The sequence below is a fragment of the Gopherus flavomarginatus genome, chromosome 24, assembly GCF_025201925.1.
Source record: "Gopherus flavomarginatus isolate rGopFla2 chromosome 24, rGopFla2.mat.asm, whole genome shotgun sequence".
In the NCBI taxonomy this organism is placed as follows: Eukaryota; Metazoa; Chordata; order Testudines; family Testudinidae; genus Gopherus; species Gopherus flavomarginatus.
This window is the reverse complement of record NC_066640.1, coordinates 16,040,415-16,054,393: the sequence shown is the minus strand read 5'-3', so window position 1 is coordinate 16,054,393 and position 13,979 is coordinate 16,040,415. Positions and strand designations below refer to the sequence as shown.

The 13,979-nt window shown below is 42.5% G+C and overlaps 1 protein-coding gene across 9 annotated transcripts in view; it reads left to right on the top strand.

The window, feature by feature from the left end:
• MYO9B (myosin IXB) overlaps nt 1-13,979 on the top strand; it is an 83,786-nt gene that overhangs the window by 50,751 nt on the left and 19,056 nt on the right. For 5 of the 9 annotated variants that reach the window (XM_050933987.1, XM_050933985.1, XM_050933986.1 and 2 more), the window contains 12 exons: nt 614-689; nt 3,455-3,544; nt 4,760-4,873; nt 6,131-6,170; nt 6,847-6,969; nt 8,093-8,173; nt 9,844-9,954; nt 10,318-10,440; nt 11,179-11,328; nt 11,418-11,584; nt 12,084-13,046; nt 13,784-13,850. In XM_050933987.1, coding sequence (XP_050789944.1) covers nt 614-689; nt 3,455-3,544; nt 4,760-4,873; nt 6,131-6,170; nt 6,847-6,969; nt 8,093-8,173; nt 9,844-9,954; nt 10,318-10,440; nt 11,179-11,328; nt 11,418-11,584; nt 12,084-13,046; nt 13,784-13,850 — 2,105 coding nt within the window. The remainder of the gene's footprint in view (nt 1-613; nt 690-3,454; nt 3,545-4,759; nt 4,874-6,130; nt 6,171-6,846; nt 6,970-8,092; nt 8,174-9,843; nt 9,955-10,317; nt 10,441-11,178; nt 11,329-11,417; nt 11,585-12,083; nt 13,047-13,783; nt 13,851-13,979) is intronic. The other 4 variants (XM_050933991.1, XM_050933988.1, XM_050933994.1 and 1 more) reach the window with 2 other exon arrangements.

Genomic DNA, 13,979 nt, shown 5'->3' with positions numbered 1-13,979 from the left:
GTATTGAGCACAGAGAAACCACTCTGGAAATATTTTTAAATACAAGCAGATATTGTAGGCTACAATTCTACAGATATTGTAGGATAGAAAGTGTTAAAGCTTAATGCTGAAGGGGAAACTGTCCTACAGTTTTAAATAACTTGTCCACGGTCAAGAAGGGCATAGATGTTGTTAACCTGAGTTCAGAAGTCAGGAATTCCTGCTTTTAAGCCCTGTGTTATGGCTACATCCAGCATGAAACACTATTGCCACCAGTGCATGCTTTAGAAACAGTGTGTGAAATATGATAAAATATTTTGTAAAGCTAGTTGTGATGTAGGCAGTTCTAATGCATAGCAGGTATTGTCTACCTGTCACTGCTTATTTAATGGCATTTTGTCAGGCTCCCGAAGCCCCCACTGAGATCCCAATTTTATAAATTAGATTGTTTCACCTTTAATATTAGTACTCAGTCTTAAGAACTTTTTGAACAGATGAATTTGCCAGCTGTAGTTGGAGTAATACTTCAGACCCTCAGGCATATTTCTGCAGTTGTGATTGAAACGCTGTGTGTTCCATTGTGTGAATAAATTTGTCAAAATTAATGAGCACTGTCCTTTACTTTCCACAACAGGTGTGGTGCGTCACGGACCCCGGGTTCCCCTGGGAGAACTCCAGAGAGCAAATACACCAGTAGAAAAAGTTTATCGGTGAGAAACGTGTGCTTGGCTTCTAAATCAGAACCATTTACGCAGAACAATGGGCAGTATCCTAAGGATAGTAGGGAAGAGTTGATATGCCCTGTGGGGAAGGGCCCTACGCTGCTGGGCCATGTTGTACATAGTACCTAGTGTCACCGCTATCCACATGCTTGGTTGACAACTACACCTCTACCCCCATATAACACTGTCCTTGGGAGCCAAAAAATCTTACCGCGTTATAGGTGAAACCACGTTATAGCGAACTTGTTTTGATCCACCGGAGTGCGCAGCGCCCACCCCCCGAGCACTGCTTTACCGTGTTATATCTGAATTTGTGTCATATCAGGTCGCGTTATATCGGGGTAGAGGTGTAATTTATTTTTTCAATATCTTGGCAGTTGTGTTGAGGTCTTCCTATTAATATAAATAACAATTGGAAATAGTACAAAAAATAGGAGATTCACTATATGAGGCATAATTGCTCTCTACTTAGTATGCTTAGGCTGTATAAATTGTGATGAGAGACTGAGAAGAAGCTGTTCACTTGGAATATTTATCTTTAATTACCCCTCTTCTAAAATGTTGGGAAGCCAAAGATGCCTGAATAATGTTGAATGAATGTGTGTGGGCCTGTGGAAGAAGTGGGTTTTAGGAGGGATTTGGAAGAGGAGAGGAGGGAGGATGCTGTGCTGTCATTGGAAATTATGGTAGAATCTCAGAGTTACGAGCACCAGAGTTTCGAACTGACCGGTCAACCACAGACTTCATTTGGTATCAGAAGTACACAGCAGCAAGAGACAGGGAAAAAAGAAAGGAAAAAAAAAAAAAAGCCAGTACAGTACTGTGTTAAACGTAAACTATAATGTTAAAAAATAAATAAAGGGAAAGTTTAAAAAAAATTTCACAAGATAAAGAAACTGTTTCTTTGCTTGTTTCATTTAAATTAAGATGGTTAAAAGCAGCATTTTTCTTCTGCATAGTAAAGTTTCAAAGCTGAATTAAGTCAATGTTCAGTTGTAAACTTTTGAAAGAACAACCATAACGTTGTGTTCAGAGTTACGAAGGTTTCAGAGTTACAACCAACCTCCATTCCCCATGTGTTCATAACTCTGAGGTTCTACTGTAGCTGCATGCATAGAGAGCAATATGGAGAAAGGAACAGAAGGAACATTGCCTTGTGGTGAAGGATCCAGTAAACAAGATCCAAGGTGTTGGGCAGGGAACCTAGATGAGTTTTGTTACTTATACACAGTAGCACCCTCCATTTGCTAGCCACTTTCCAGACACTGAGGAAGATGCAGTCCCTGCACCTCTGAGCATGCAGTCTATTTACTTGTGTTACAGTAGTGTATAGAGCAGAGGTGGGCAAACTACGGCCCACGGGCCACGTCCGGCCCGTGGGACCATCCTGCCTGGCACTTGAGCTCCTGGCCAGGGAGGCTAGCCCCTGGCCCCTCCCGTGCTGTCCCCCCTCCCCTGCAGCCTCAACTCACCGTGCAGAGAGCGCAGCTGGCTCCGGCTAGGCAGCGCAACTGCCAGTCCTGCCGCTCTGAGCGTCATGGTAAGGGGGCGGGGAGGGAGGGGGGTTGGATAAGGGGCAGGGTATCTCAGGGGGCAGTCAGGGAGCAGGGAGCGGTTGGATGGGGGGGCAGTCGGGGACAGGGAACAGGGGGGTTGGATAGGCATGGGAGTCCCGGGGGACCTGTTGGGGCGGGGGTGTGGTTAGGGGTCAGGGGACAGGGAGCAGGGGTGGTTGGATAGTGGGCAGGGTCCTGGGGGCAGGAGGTCTTGGGAGGGGGTGGTCAGGGGACAAGGAGCAGAGGGGTTGGGTGGGTCAGGGATTCTAAGGGGGACAGTCAGGGATTGGGAGTAGGCAGATGGGGGGCCACTCTGTTTGGGGAGGCAAAGCCTTCCCTACCCAGCCCTCCATACAGTTTCGCAACCCCGATGTGGCCCTCGGGCCAAGAAGTTTGCCCATCCCTGGCCTAGAGGCCTCAATTAAGCATCAGGGTCCTCTTGTACAAGGTGCTGTAGAAATATCTAAATAAGACAGTCCTTGACCCAGGTATTTGACAGCATAGGATACCAATATGTTGCAAAAGTGCACTATGAAGAAAACTGGAGCTGTCTATATGCGCTCTCTTATCACTTCTGTGTCAACTTTCCCTCATTCTGTTACTGCTATAGAATTTTAAGTTTTTGCTTTCTGGAGCATATCCACTCTTCCTATTAGTACCCAATTTGGAGTAATAATCCGGATATTATCCAATTTCCCAGCCTCTGGCTGGAATACCAGATATCAGCTGGAAATAAGGAGCAGATAAACTAACATATGCTGCTTTACTTTCTGAAGAAAGGAAGGGAAATAACACAGATCTGTCTGTGTGTAAGAAAGATTTGTTTATAAAGTCTTTTTATGGAGATGCTGCACCTGGTTGTTAAATAAGAAACAGTGCTACCGAATATCACTGACGTAAACTCTGAACCTAGCCTTACCACTAAGTTTCTAAACTCTCTATCTGTAATTACTGTATGTTGCTTTCTGTGTTGTACATGCCTTCCCTTGCTATTGGACCCTGAAAAATGAAGAATTCATAAGAGTGCCCATATTTTTATAGCCTTTGTTTCTAGGAGTATAGCATTGATCACTGAAAATGCAATGAAGTGGTTGGGAGCAAGGAGATTCCTTACAGAGCTGGTTCTGATCATTTTTCTGTCTCTGCATATTTACCTTTCCATACAATATTTAGGTTCTATACATGTTCCTTTTGCAGCTGCTCAGTGCTTGATTTCTCATTTGATTGCTCTGAGGATTTCGATATAAATGCTTTTGAAGACATCATTGCTTTTTATGAAAGCAAGAAGTAAGTAGAAGTGAGAAGACTTTGTAGTTGGAGACCAGGGAGGCACATTCCTGGGCATAAGCACCTTCTGAGCATAGTCAGGGCAGAAATCAAGCCTCAGAGAGTGTTGAACATCATAAAATAACTGGTTCATAGCAAATTGGACACTTTCAGCCAAGTGCAAGTGAAGTCCACACTGAACTCCTAGTAGTAGGCCAATAAAACTATCAGCCATAGTGTCACTCATTTCCTTTAGTATTTTAATGAAAAAAAATTAACAGCTTTCTTAAAAATAACTGTCAAAGGAACTAAAGACAATGAATGAATACCTTTTAAAAAAATGGTTGGTGCTGCCTGACTGAGCAGTGTAGAATGGCGATGGCATTTTATGGTCAGAAGTGACTTCTTACACTTCTGTTATATTTTTGGTTTGTGCCTCTCTGGAAAGTAAAGAAGGTAAGTTTTTTGCCAAGATGTGACACTCCCCAGCATGGTGCATGGTTAAACTGATTGATTCAACCACTAATTAGAGGCCATCCCAGGCTGACTTTTAAAAGCTAAACATGAGTCTAAAAAAATAACTTGAACTGGAAATGGGAGAAGTAAAACTTCACTTTGATGCAGTGTCAAGTACTCCTGCAACAGCTAGCTTTCTGGTCTACTTTTTCATGACATTGTGCTAAGTAGACATACTGTAACATTCAATCATATTGAAGCTATTCAAAGAAATATTTGTATTTATTGCTAGATGAAGTGCAAAAAAAGTCTCAAATATTGTCTTAAAGACCATTCAAATAGCTCACAAAATAGCTTCTTTGCACGTTAAGCTATGTAGAATTTTGTATCTCTGCAAGGGAGCAATTCCCACTTTTGGGTCATTTTGCTCCTAGCTATTTGTTTGCACACTTTTCCTTGGACATCTCATTAAGGACTTGCTGACTGTGTTGACTTCTATTGGTGAAAAGCTGTGATCCTCATGAATTCAGAATTGATGACCCAAAAGTGTGCATCAAATGGACAATAGTCCTAGAAAATAACTTGACCCTGATATTTGAAACATGGGGGCACTAATTGATATGTCAAGCCAGCACTTTCTCCCAGAAATGTTCATGTTTAGGGAAAAAGTAGCCTAGGATGGACCTGCTGTTGTTTAGAACATACTGGGTGATGGGACTTCCTTTTTATCTCCTTGTTTTCTCACTCATGGTTGTCTTTGTCTGGCTGTGGATCGTTTAGAGACTTGCATGACCAAATCATCAAGAGCATAAAAGGACTTCCTTGGCAGGGTGAAGATCCCTGTAGGCTGCTTCGGTCACTCAGCCGACTTCAGCAACCTCACGTCCATTTCCTGTGAGTTTTTGTGCACTGGGTATTGCTTTGCAAGTGCAACAATAATGAAGTAGTTATTACAGTCCAAAACAAAATGGTTATTTTTGTGACAGAGCAAGCCTCTGTTAAGATTAATTTAAACAATACAGAAATTGTGAGCAAACTATTTCCTCTGTAGTGGCTGCAGAGAATGTTACATTGCTTCCTTTGCACTAGCTAATGCTAAATTCTGCTTTTGATACCAACTGGCCCCTAAACATCAAATTGTATAGAACAAATCAGTTATTGGAACACTACAGAAAATCAAGTTTCACAATATAAGTACAATTTGTATAGCGGGGGTGCTGAGCGCCATTGAACCAAACTGTAAACCCCTTGTATGATGGAAACCACTTTAAGCCAGTGGGTGTTGCAGCCCCCCTAGTTCCAGCACCTATGAACATAAGCAAATTATAAAGGAATAGTTTCCCAAAGTGCAGGACATAGGCTAACAATACATACATTCCTAGATCCAGTGGCTTTAACTGTCAGGTGTATATATGTATGAAAATGAATCTATAATAGGTTGCATAATAATGGGATATTAATTGCCTGACACTGATCTGGGGCATACCTTACACCAAAGGGTTAACATTGCAGGAATTAGCAGGGAGTGAAATGCAGCCCCATTCCCAAGGGATTCGTTTTCCAATTCATGGCCTCATTCCATTTAGTATCTTTGTGTCTTAGCCTAGGAAGTCCTGGAGATGATCCCATTAGTCAGGCCTTAGAATTCCTAACTGGCATGTTGGGGCATGTGCTGTCCAGCTGTGAACAGCTCCCTGCTCTCACAAAGTGATGCTGGGACCAGCAGGCATAGCCTTTTGGCAATGCATAAGTGTGATAAGGAGACTTCCAAAGGCTGCACAGTTGGTTATATAGACTAATAGCATGTGTTTTGTTTTTGTTTTATTTTTTAAAGCAAATACAGCATTTGCAGCAATTAGTGTTTCTCTAACAGCTGTGAATTATATTTGTAAACAAAACATTTCCTTTTTGCTAATACTGCAGGTATTGGAAATGGGCAAAACCATTTCCTTGCAAAGTGGCTTGCATTCCTTGCATTAATCAGTTATAACGAACTCCTGTGTGTGCATGAATACCTCCTGAAGCTGTTGCACTCATTCTCTTCTGCTCTGCATCTTAGCATGGTCTAATTTGCAAGGCGTGGCTAACACACTGAACTAACAAAAATCATATTATGTATTGTTTCTTAAACAATCTTTAATATTTTAACAGGAAGAGTAGAGGTACCAAACAAAAGCAGATTATTCCCAAGGTAAATTTATTCAGCATATTTTAAGATGTCTTGGGTTTTGCAAGTAATGAATATGCATCTTGCGTCAGGAAAGACTGTTCTAGAATATAGAAAAATCTCCATCTCCCTTTCACATCCAAAAGATGAGTTTGCTTTATAGGTACAGTTTGTTCTTTTATCTGAAGAGTTACACAAATATTTCTTGAATCTTCTTTCTGTAAAGCGATGTGCATGTAACTGGAAGGCTTATGGAATAGCTAAATATGTGGAGAAAGCACATTTCAGTGTTCCTAGAAGCCAGGAACGCTCTTATCTAGATGCTATTATCTGAGGTAAACCTACTGAATTCTAGAGCTCTGGAGCTCGAGTAGTGTTCACAGGTGATCTGTGACGCAGCTGGGCAGTGGAGACTACTTGTGGATGGAACCTACCTGCCTTACAATACGGAAGGAGATGGCACATGTGCAGAGCCACTGACTAGCCCACAAGGGACAGAAGTATTGTGGGGAGGCTGTGTGTTTTCCTTTCCTGTCCTTGAAGAAGAAGTGGTTTTGGTATTTAGAAGAGGATGATTTAGGTTTAAAATAAAAATCATGAGACTCACTGAGGGATTCAACATTTTCCATATAACAAGTGTGATCACAGTTTATATAGATGTATGTTGACTGAGTGAAAACAGCAAATTTCTCTGTTCTAGAACTTGCTGGACTCCAAGTCTCTGAAGCTTATAGTAAGCATGACTCTGCATGATCGGACTACAAAATCCCTCTTACACCTACACAAAAAGAAGAAACCACCTAGCATAAGTGCACAGTTTCAGGTAAATGAGTATCTGAACTGGAGATATACAGATATTTCAGCCTTCATAGAGAATCAGAAACCACTGCTATGCCATGGAGCATGCAGTGAATGCACACCACTGAGGGCCTGTCCCTGAACAGATCTGACTTCTGGTTTATTTCCTAAACCTGTTTGCAAGTTCCCTATATAGATGATCAGCTAATTCTCCTAGCTCTTATGCAATCTTTTGACACTTGGGGTTTGTCCTGTGTCACCAAAAAAATAGGACCTTCTAGCAGTCAACACCTGTAGGGTAGGCAGCGATAGGTCAGTAATAAGCTACACAAACACCTAGTTCTTGCCATTGTTTGAGTATCTTCAAGGATTAGAGGTGAAGGTGTCCTTGATGTTCCTGGCAGAGAAGGGAAAAAATTGACACAAAAGAGATGAAATGGTGGCACCTGAGGCCTCCTATCAGATCAATTGTTGTTTGATTAGCCATAAGACTAGAGGGGAATTGTACTCAGAGGAGGAAGGTCTGCTATTGCCAAAAGATCATCATCATCATCATCATCATCACACACACAGTGTACTAAGGACCATTGTGCCAACCAGAGTGACCATAGTAGACAGCCAGCGGCAGCTCCAGGCACCAGTGCTACAAGCGTGTGCCTGGGGCGGCAAGCCGCAGGGGGCACCCTGCCAGTCGCCGTGAAGGCAGCAGTGAGGCTGCCTTCGGCAGCATGCCTCTGGGAGGTCCGCCGGTCCTGTGGATTCAGCAGCAATTTGGCGGCGGGTACGCCGAACCTGCGGGACCGGGGACCTCCCGCAGGCATGCCACCGAAGGCAGCCTGCCTGCCTGCCTTGGGGCAGCAAAAAAGCTAGAGCCGCCCCATTGACAACATCACACCAGTCATCATGTAGTGAAGTTCCTAGATCTGGCTTTATCCTATGAACGCCAATCTCTGGGCAGTCCCACAGGCAGTGCCAGGTATGATCTGGGTGTGCACCCCTTTGTGTGTTGATGGAGAGTGAGAGCACAGTATGCGTGGGGTGTTTTTGTCCGTTCGAGCAACATGGCTGAAGAACATTCTTAGCTATTGCCAAAGGCAACTCAAAATAGTGATATTTGAAGAATGAATGTATTGACTGTTTCATTCCAGAACTCCCTCAATAAATTACTGGAGACCCTGGGGAAAGCTGAGCCATTTTTCATCCGCTGCATCCGCTCCAATGCTGAGAAGGTAGGTCACTCTGCCTCCCAGAGCTAAGTTGGTCTGATTACTGGATGTACAGATAGGGCATCCCCATCCATGTACCGTTGTCAACATGTTTGATTTTACTTTGCTTTAAGGCAGCATGCAACCAGCATGTGTAAAGGCAAATTGTGCTTTCTCAGATACTTGACAAAAAGATAGTAGTGCATGAAATAATTCTTAGCCCTTTCTTAGGTTTTTGAAGAGAATGTAATGAAAGCAAGGGAATCTTGTGTGTTGTGGGGAGGTATTCATTGATGGATGCCATCAGGAAATGGCTTTTGTCAAAATAGCCACAGCAGGCCTCTTATAAAACTTGTGTCATCACAGCAGCTTTGGGGATTATGGTTCTGGCTGGTTCAAGGGACTGGCAACCAGTTCTAGCTCTACTCAGGTTGGTAGCGATAGGATGCAGTTACCATCAGACAGCTGTTTGGTGGCATGTGTGGAATGAATTAGTGGGTCTCAGTACAGTTCTTTGTGGGTAGATGTCTGCACCTCAGAAATTTGGCTCTAGTTGCTCCACTGTTAGTTCTAGCAGAAATACAGAGAAGAATCCAAAGATGAATAGGAACAAGCACGCAATTCTTTGCATTATTTGGTTACTCTGGTTATTTTTTCTGCTATGCCGTGTAAAGTGCTGTTGCTCTTCTGTCGAGTGGTGGCAGGTGCCAGGTCTTGCTGGTTGCTGATTTCTCCTCTTCCAAAGGGAAACCAATCTGGAGTCTGGGTATTTTCTTATTGCAGCTTGTTCATTTACACTGTAGACACCAGTCCTCGAAGAGCGGAGATCATGAAATGCAATTAGGTAGTATGCTTATTCAGAAATCTAGTCCAAACACCAATGTCCAATTTCCAGGAAGCAATTCTGCCCCAAGAACTCTAGTTAGAGAAATTAAGGCAGAAAGCAAATTTCTCTAAGCTTCCTCAAAGAACCTACATCACAAAATTAACAGTATGCAGTAGAACCTCAGAGTTATGAACACCAGAGTTACAAACTGACTAGTCAACCACACACCTCATTTGGAACTGGAAGTACACAATCAGGCAGCAGCACAGGAACCCCCCCCCCCCCAAAAAAAAAAAGGAAATATGGTACAGTACTGTATTAAACGTAAACTACTAAAAAATAAAGGGAAAGTTTAAAAAAAAAAAGATTTGACAAGGTGAAACTTTCTGAGCTTGTTTCATTTAAATTAAGATGATTAAAAGCAGCATTTTTCATCTGCATAGTAAAGTTTCAAAGCGGTATTAAGTCAATGTTTAGTTGTAAACTTTTGAAAGAACAACCATAACGTTTTGTTCAGAGTTATGAACATTTCAGTTACCAGCAAACTCCATTCCTGAGGTGTTTGTAACTTGGAGGTTCTACTGTAGCATTTCTTTAAAGATTCTACACTGCTCACATGCTAAAAAGAACTTTAAAGACTATGTAACAGTGCCACTTTTTGACTCCTGCCATAAGAATACTGTCTCCAGCTGTGTGGATCTGGAGAGAAGAAATGTAAATATTTGGGGGTAGCTTGCTTTAGGTGAGTAGAAGAAAGGAGTCGCTGACAGAAAATCAGTGTAAATTCTCAGTAAGAGATCTTGTCTTTAAAGAGAGTGTGTAAATTGTGTCCTGTATTTAGGTCTCTGTTTCCCTGTGTCTCTTTCAGAGGGAGCTGTTCTTTGATGAGGGATTAGTGTTGCAGCAGTTGAGATACACTGGCATGTTGGAGACTGTGCGAATCCGAAGATCTGGTTACAGTGCCAAATATACATTCCAGGTACTTGGAGTGTGGTGGGATCAGACCAGTATGATTTGGGAAGCGTATGCATCTATAAAAAACACACCACTTATGAGATGCCCAAGTGTCTTCACCTGTGTATCTGTGTAATATATGCTGCTGAAGACCACTTGGACTCAATTTCAGTTTATGTGCCAGGAAATATCTACTTAATCTAGCTCTGAAACCTCAGTGAAATGCTACCTAAAAGCATGTATCATTAACCTAGACAAGTCCTGTCCTGAGAAGGCATAATCTGAACTGCTCTTGAGGATTATCTGTGCTGTTCTATTTATTGCATGTAGAGAATGTTAATGTCTGTTAACTCTAGTCGCTCACGATCTCTGTTTGTTACCTACTCAGGATTTCATAGACCAGTTTCAAGTGTTACTACCCCAAAATGCCAAAGCCTCAAAGGAAGAGATTTCGGCTCATCTGAATAAACTGAAACTGGACAGAAACAACTACCAAATAGGGAAGACCAAGGTCTGTAAAATGTGTCCTCCACTTCACCCCCTGTAAGAAACACTAATGGGATTCCCTAGCAAAACATGCAGACTCAGCACAACATATATTTTATTTTGTTTCTTCTCCTATCCACAGGAAAATGAACTGTTTTAAAAATTTGACTCTGTCTTCTCCAGGATGTCTCAATTGCTTGTAGCTCCTCCAGCTAACGGCAGTTCCCTGGACTTGGTGCAGGGCTGTACCCTGCAGAGACAGCCTTTATACTTTAAGGACATTGGCTATCTGGCCTGTGGGCACCACTGGCTTTTATCACAATGATCAATGTTTCCATTTAGGAAGAGGTTTGTGCTGCCTTCAGAGAAGTGTGTGGTAGAATCTGAACATGAGGGTTTAGTTAGTAAAACAGAATTTAAAATACATTTTTGGGAGGAAGAATTCATGATGTTGGGCTTTACAAGTGAACCATATTCCCAGCCCTGTGTGGGACAGAATTGTCGCTATCTGTCCTCCATTTATGTTTAATACCCAGAAAACTAGGAAATGGGATGGAAAGACTTATTAATGTATCAGATATAATGAACAGCTGTTATGTGGCAGGAGGCAGCCACAGCTGTTTGGAAAAGGAAATGCAGTACTCTTATAGCTTGAAAGCAAAGCATATGCGCACCCAAGTATAGTATCCCTGGGATGTATCCTTATAAGAGATGGAGCAGTCTGGTACTGATTAATGCTCATGTGACCTTTTTCACTGACTAGGTGTTCATGAAGGAGGCTGAAAGACAGATGCTACAGGACACGCTACATAAAGAAGTGATCAGGAAGATTGTTCTCCTTCAGAGCTGGCTCCGGATGGTTTTGGAAAGGAGACACTTTCTCAGAATGCGGCAGGCAACTATTACTCTGCAGGTGTGTGCAACTTGATTTTAGTGGGAGCTGCAAATCTCCACCAAAAACACTTCTGTGGCTGCTTCTGACCAATGAAATCTTGCTTCCAGACTTGTTGGCGTTCATACCGTATTAGGAGGGCATTGGAGAGGACTAACGCAGCCATTTACATTCAGTCAGTATGGCGAGGATACAGGGAGAGAGAATCCTACCATCAGCAGAGGAGGAGAATCTCCCTTGTGCAGGCTCTTGTCAGGGGACACCTACAGCGCAAGAGGTAAAAGAAAAGGAGTGATGTGGTTCAGCCAGGCCTAAATTCAGATACCACTCAGGCTGTTTCAGAGCTAGTTTGCTATGGTTGCAGGAATGAATTCTTCATTATGGTGCATTGGCTCTACCAATAACTGGTGACAATCTGATCATCGTCCCTTAAGAAAGAAGAGTAAAAGCTGCATGTGGCCAGATTTAAACTGGGATGTGACAGCCCAGGCACTGAAGTTTTCGGGTTAAGCCAGAGTTCCCAAGCAGTTCCCAAGCAGCAGCTACCCTGGCGTGCAAAGGTTGTACCAGTATGGAGCAGGTTGCAGATGTCCTAATCATACGATGGAGCTGTGGCTTGCAGAGACTACAAGGCTCCAGGCAGCCATGCTGGCACTTTAAAATTGAGGTTACCTGCTGTTTGTACTCTGCGAGCCACATTTAACCCACAGCCATGCTTCTTGTCCACTTCTGGGGTAAGCCTTTACATGTCCTGTCTTTAATGTGTTTTAACCTAGATTTCAACAAATGATTGTGGAAAAGCAACAGGAAATGCAACAAGCTCAAGAGGGAGAGGATAGTGTAAGCCAAGAAGATGGTAATGAACTAGCATTGGAGCAGTTGGCTGTAAAACCTGAAATGCAGCTGGATCAAGGTATTGAACAGATGGCAGCAGGAGTAGATGAAGCTCAAAATGATGGAGATGAAAAACTGAGCCAAGCTACTGAAAAGGCCGTTCCTTCTCAGAAGAGCATAACAGATGGCCATGAGAAGCTCACAAGCAGTCGGGAGAAACGGGAATCTCGCCGGCAAAGGGGTCTGGAACATAATAAATTACAGAATAAGCACGTCCTGTTCCCCTTAAAGGAGCAGTCTTTAGTATGCCAGGAAGAAGAAACCTCTGCTAAAGAGACTCCAGAAACTGTCCAAGAGCCAAACAAATTCACAGCATACAAGACAGTCCTTTCAAAAGGTACAGAGGAAGAGAGAATGCCAGTGGAAGAAAACAAAACCCTTTCAGGCACACAGGTCCCAGGTGAAATACTGGACAGTGATGTCTCCTTTCCCAAGCAATCCAATGAATCAAAACAGGAAATACTAGATGATAAGGTTATTGATAAACTGAAAATTCAAGAGAACCAAAAGAATCAAGTAAAAGGCAGTCAAAGCTTTACCTGTCCTGAAAGGCCATCAGATCTCTCACTGCACATTAAAAAGAATCTTACTCCCACCAGAAGCTTTCAAACTGGAGATGAGAATTATGGAAATAAAAATAAACACCGAATCTCAAAGGTGGACAAAGATCTGGACAGCCCTCCCTCTTTCCAGATTCAGAGGTATCTGCATGACCCGGGAGAACTGAGGGACAAGCGGGAGAAATGGAAAGGAAAGAGGCAGTCAGAGGCTGATCAGAATGATGTACTGAGCCAGTCTTTGGATGAAAGAAACCGAACTGGCCAATTCCCTCAGACCCTACTATCGTAAGAACAGCTTTCCCAATTGCTTTGACAATTCTGTGGTCAGTAGCAGCTGGCTTTAGAGAAATCCATTATCAAAAATATTTAAAATAAAGGTGGGATGGGGAGGGGGGAGAGGAGGTATTGTGGCAACCTGTTCACCCAGCCCCAGTGTGGGATAAAGAAATTCTATCTGTACTTTAAAATTCCTGGGTTCTAAGGCCCTGATCCTGCAGTTAGATCCATGTGGCTCAAACCTCGCACTCTTGCTGAGCTTCCTTGAAGCTAGTGGGATTTTCCAAAGGATCCCGTGCTACTATGTGGATGCAGTTTGAGGACTGGGGCCTTAGCTAGTACATTAGTATCTGCTGTTTGTCGCATCTCTCAAAGAACTTCTTTTCCTACATCACTGGATAAAATGTTGCTCCAAAATGGCCAATCTCTTCAGATCCCCAGCATTGGCTCCATGTTTATGGTAGACAAAATTTAAAGTAAAGAATCTTTTACTTTTAAATGCAAATATATGGGAAGAGTGGTGGATTACAATAATACATGTCAATTAAGATTCTCTTACCCAGGTTAAAAATCAACATGTGGGATTTTTACAAAATGCTTAAATCTGCAGGATGCTTCTCAGAAGGTTATAACTATTTTATGGGAAGTAAGATTTTGTCCTGAACTATCTGACAATATGAACTTTGATTCTTAAAAGTATAAAATCTGGTTTTTCAATGCAGAGTAATACTCTTGTAATCTTATAGAAAAAAGGGGACTACTTCTTCGCTGGATGATATCGCTAACCTTGCTCAGTCTGTCACCATGATTCAGGTATTCACACTCTTCAGAAGTGTATTTCTATTTGCCTTACTTGCCTTATTAGGAGTGTGAAGCATAGGACCTTGTGTATATTTGAACTGCAGTGTGTACTGTAAATGCAAGTTCCTTTTAAATCAACCT